General features: G+C 38.5%; 1 protein-coding gene across 1 annotated transcript; it reads right to left on the reverse strand.

Annotated features, from left to right (window-relative positions):
• Positions 1-488: 488 nt before the first annotated feature.
• Positions 489-4,908, reverse strand: LOC138019626 (uncharacterized). Its single transcript, XM_068866479.1, has one exon. It carries the CDS (start codon positions 4,462-4,464, stop codon positions 2,218-2,220), a length of 2,247 nt encoding a protein of 748 aa, XP_068722580.1. The 5' UTR covers positions 4,465-4,908; the 3' UTR covers positions 489-2,217.
• Between the last annotated feature and the right edge of the window lie 259 nt (positions 4,909-5,167).

Consider the following 5,167-nt stretch of genomic DNA (forward strand, 5'->3'; position numbering starts at 1 on the left):
TCGAAAGTGACATGGCCGGAGTTCAGCGGGCGCCGTGATTAAGTTACCGCGTTACTGTGTCAAAAGATGGCAAGATACCGGGTTTTTGTAAGTTTCTTTTTCTGTCAAGTGTTATAAAGTTTGACAATGAAATGAGCGAAGTCAAAACAAAGATCACAATCGCCCAACTCTTGTTTATGCAAAGTCAAAATTTACTCTCCAAGACGCGTACGACGTTATTTATCACCAGGTAATTCCATCATTTTGGAAATAGCAGCTACTTTAATTTATTATTCATCTGCGTCACAAGTTTTCACTGATTTTGGGCCTCATTTTGTTGAAACTCAAGCACGCTTCCAACAGGCCTGTGAACCCTTCCTGCTTACAGAGCAATACTAAAAAACTTCTCCCATATCACATTTGAACCTTAAGCTCGAAAATTCAATACAAAACATGATATCATAATTCACAAAGGCAGAAAATACCACAGAATCCTTTTCCAGCGAAAATTTTATTGAAACAAACAACATATTTGCTCTTAGAGGTGAAAACCTCTTCCTATTTCATTGCGTGCGTGAAGACAAGAAACTCAATTGTGTCAAATTACCATGTACTTCAGATAAATACTGCTCACTTTGATTTCGTCTCGACGGGCGATAGATTGTTGTCGAAGTCCAGTACTCGTCGCTTTTGAGATTCATGCCTAGTTTATCCAACTGACTTTCCATTATTGAGCTCCATAAGGGTATATTTTGTTTAAGGATCCACTAAAACGCCATTCGCGTTGCATGACTTTCGACGCCATTGCAGGCTAAGTTGATGATTCTACTGTGTCCACCAGAGAAATCTACGCAGTTCCACTACCCTCTCGATCCTAAGAAAATACGCGCAGAAGGCTCTATACACAAAGACACCACTTACCAGGGGAGTGACAGGCAAGACTTTTACCGACACGGAAAAAGAAAAAACAAAAAAACAAAAAAAAAAAAAAAAAGAAAACAAACAAACTAAACGCAGACCTCGACTGGGTTTGCCCATAGGCAACCCAGTAATTAACATAATATACTAATTAATAATTCCTATAAATCTAATAAAATATATATAATAATCACTAGATATAAAGTTATAAAAAAAATTATATTCAAAAGCAATCGTAATGTATAAACGTTTGGCTAATTTGAACAAACGTGTCTTACAAGCAAGCAAGCAAGAAAGTCGAACATGCTTAAGAACAAAAACTTGTGAATTGGCCATCCATTTTAACAACTTGAACATGAAATTTCTCAAATCAATTTCATATCAGGACACAAAAAAGGTTAAATATTTCCTCGCATATAGCAGATACCTCAGGGGTTTGATATGAGAGAGGACCTGCTTAAAGAAGAACCTCCCGTTTTCATTTAAACCTGACCTTGATGGTCACAACAACTGTTAAACCTTTACGAGCTTAGGGTTGTTCAGTTTGACAAGGAGTTCTTCAGCGCTAGGATCTTTCGCCGAACGAGAATCACTATATTTAGATTACTAAAGAGCTTAAGTTATCTATCTTAATTCAGTAGAAAAGCTACATAGTACAGCTGCGAAGATAATTTTTAATTTAGGATCAGACACCCCGCATACAGAGGCCTTAAAGATAGCGAATTGGCATCCACTCTGCTACAAATATAAGATTGCATTAGTAAAACTGATGCACAAGGCTCACTGGGAAAATCTGCCTCTGCCATTATGTGACAGTATAATCTGTAGACGAACATCGACACATCCGTCTAGGACACCTGACTCTGTCTGTGTACCTGGCTTCAACTCAAGATTTGTTCATTTCTCGATTAGATATAGAGGTGCGGCTCTATGGAATAACACCTTGGCCAATGATCATTCAATTGTAGACGCGAGTTGTAAAACTTTGTCAACTAAGTTGAAAGATAATGCAAGTTTCTTAAATTTTAATTTTTATGCTACGTCAATTTCTACTACAGATTTTAGTGACCATGATTATGTATACTTTTAATTGTATCTTACATATACAATCGTAATTGTCATTTAGTTTTAGCTCTCTTACACCCTAGGGATGTTTAGTTTAGGCGTATAACAGTATGTAAATTAAGGGAATCTTATCTTATTTGTAAACACACGACCCCATAAGCTTATAGCTTTAAACATTATCGTGTTTAAATAAAGATATATCTATCTATTTATCTATCTATCTATCTATCTATCTATCTATCTATCTATCTTAAGTTAGCTATCGCTGTGGTTTTCCCAAAACCCAAACACATCTTTTAGAGTCTTTCTCACTGCTGCACGGAATTCGCGTATTCTCCAGCAGAAGACGATGGGATTCACACTGGAATTGACAAACATCACAGAGGTGGCAAAATTGAATGCTAAATGCATCGAATAAGTGCGACCAAGAAAGTTAACTAAGATAGATGGGCAAATTAGAGGCAGGTAACAGAGAAGCATGATAAACCAAATCACAAACATGTTCACCACTGACTTTTTAAAATGTTTCATTTTAAATCTTTTTTTCATTTCGCTGGTCACCTGATTGTCATTTGGCTTATCTTTGTGTCCGTAATTTGATCGTTTGATTTCTTGGTTTTGACAAATTGCGTCACTATTGCACCCTCTTTCTTGGCCGTCAAGGCTTCCCTCGCTTTTATCCGATTCTTTGCTCTGGGCTAGTTCTTCCTCGTCTGCAATCGAATTCTGATGTTCATTCATCCCTTGAAAATATTGCTTGTCTTCCGGTTTCATTGACTTTGTTTCTTTCTCATCTACGTGATGCAGTTTTACTTCCGACTGGATGACTGACAAACTTTCATTTGGAAAGCAATAATTTTGATCACAGCTATTCGTACAGCTGCCATCCGTAACCGAATTGGTTTCCATCGCTTCTTTGTGACATGTTATTGTATTGATACTTGGTGTTTTTCTGGCTCTTAAATCAAACTTAGAATCAAAATTTCCAAGAAATCTCTTGACAATGTAGTTATTCTCTACTAACGTAATTTCATTCTCTTCTCCGAACGTTTTCTGCCTTTTGGATAAAGGCGAACTTTTATTTAACAGGACGCGACTTTGATCATAACTTGAACACAATCCGTTTAAACAGTTCCTGTCATGTATTGACTCTTCGCTATGACAGGAGTTTCCTTTCATATTGGCTGCATCTTCCTTAGCTGAGAAATACTCTTTGCCGCGGTTATTAAGTTGCGATGATACAGTTTCTATGAGTTCACCCTCACATAAAAAATTCGTATTTTTGCCTGTTTGATCGCGCTCGATGTGAGCAAACTCTGTTTCGGTCATCTTAAGTTCCATATTGTCAGTTGAAGGTTTTGGACGTGTTCCTGTCTCCAACTTATGACCGCTGTTTCCTGCTGATAAACTCACAACACTCGATAGTACCGATGTTTCAGATTTTCCCTGTACAGTTTGCATACGTTGCGAAGCACGTTTCTCTTCCAAATCGTTTGTGAACTGCTTAGACACACCTTGTCTCTGTGTTTGGTTATAATTGTTGATTGCCACAATAAAAAGAGGCGGATTATCTGTCTGCTGTTGTTCGACCAAATCCTCGCATGCAAGAAGAGATTCCTCGAAATTAGCTTTCCCCAGAGTTTCCTTTGGTGCCCATTCCTTCTGTTGCAACTGCTTCTCACTTGTAACCCTCGATTTTTCATGTAGACCTCCATTGCCTTTCATTTTGATTTCAATCTTTTGATGATCATTCATTTCTGTGTTTGCTGCTCCATTTCCATCTCTTTCCATTTGCTCCATCTTGCGTTCACCTTGCTGCCTGTCCATTGAAGCCGAATTGAGGTCATTTTCGCTTCTCTTTGAAGCATACGATAGCTCGGACAGCTGGATTGAAATCTGTCTTTGATGATACCGGACAATTTGAAATATTTTCATATAGGACAACAACGCAATGAGCAAAGCAAGGGAATTCAGGCACACAAATACTATATTCTGCGCATCCAGTGCCCACTCGAACATGGAAGCGAAAACTGAGCTTAGTATTAGTAAAGCAGCAACAAGAACACAAACTCGAAACTTGGTGACTATTGCGCTGTATTTCATGTGAAGATGAAGAGCCATTAGTCTATCAAGAGAAATCGCGGCCGCGGTCCAGAGGGATAACGACGATAGAAAGTATGAAAGAAGGTTAAACGCGAGTCCAACGTTACACGTCAACGCGGAATAGGGATTCATTAAGTAAGATATTTTGTAGAGTAAGTAAGCAGGCTCCGCTAAGAATCCGACGCAGAGATCGGCAAAGGCGAGGTTGATTAGGAGGACATAGGATGGTTGGCGCAAAAACTGTGGTGCTCTACAAATGGATACAAGAATCAAAACATTTCCTATTATCGCTGTTAAGCTCAGAAAAGACATCACGGCACAGTTAATAACATACGGACCGAAGAGGTCGCCGTCCTCTGGTACAACTTTACTGATAGGAGCGCATTGTGAAGAAGCCATCGGTGAATGCTGACAATTTTGATGTTGTTCTTGTTACTTGATATATGGAACACCAGTCCAGATTTTTACAGCTCTTCAACACGATTCCTCCCGATTTGTAATATGGTCATTTGTACTTTTTGTGTGTCTCATCATCAGTGTAAATCAATATAGAAAAATAGCCAAACCCGCCTTTCCGGTTTAAACCACCAGAGACAGCAAGATTTTTCAGGACCGAACAGTGGCCATCTCAGTCTTGCCGCAGTCATAAAATCGCCTAAAAGTTAAATGCCAAGTTCTCAGCTACATTGTCCTTTCTGCATTTAAGGTATTTGTGATCTTTTACTAGCTGATATACTGGCACAAAAGCCGAGACACTTTTGTCTTCGAATAATGTTAACCAAGCTTTTGAAAGGCGTTTAAAAACGTTACATAAGCGCCCTCCGTTCTCTCAAGCAAGACCAATAAAACCATCAAACACAAATTCATTGCTCTTAATCTTTAACATCTGGATCTGTTTTATCACCATGGCAGTTCGCCTTTATGTTCCCAAATTAAAGTCATAATTGAAATTGAGGCATCCGTGAAAACTCGGCGAGATCATTACATTTTTGCTTTTAACTGAAACATTCACGTCTTTATTTGCTCTCTTCAAGAAACGCATAGTGTGAAAACGAATTTCAGTAGCAGTTTTTTTGGAAATAAAGAGGCCCTATTAGGGGTT

This window comes from Montipora capricornis, chromosome 10 (genome assembly GCF_036669925.1).
Source record: "Montipora capricornis isolate CH-2021 chromosome 10, ASM3666992v2, whole genome shotgun sequence".
Classification (NCBI taxonomy): domain Eukaryota; kingdom Metazoa; phylum Cnidaria; class Anthozoa; order Scleractinia; family Acroporidae; genus Montipora; species Montipora capricornis.

Excerpts from the sequence above, each read along its gene's own strand:
- LOC138019626 (XM_068866479.1), bottom strand. The coding sequence starts at position 4,464 with ATGGCTTCTTCACAATGCGCTCCTATCAGTAAAGTTGTACCAGAGGAC.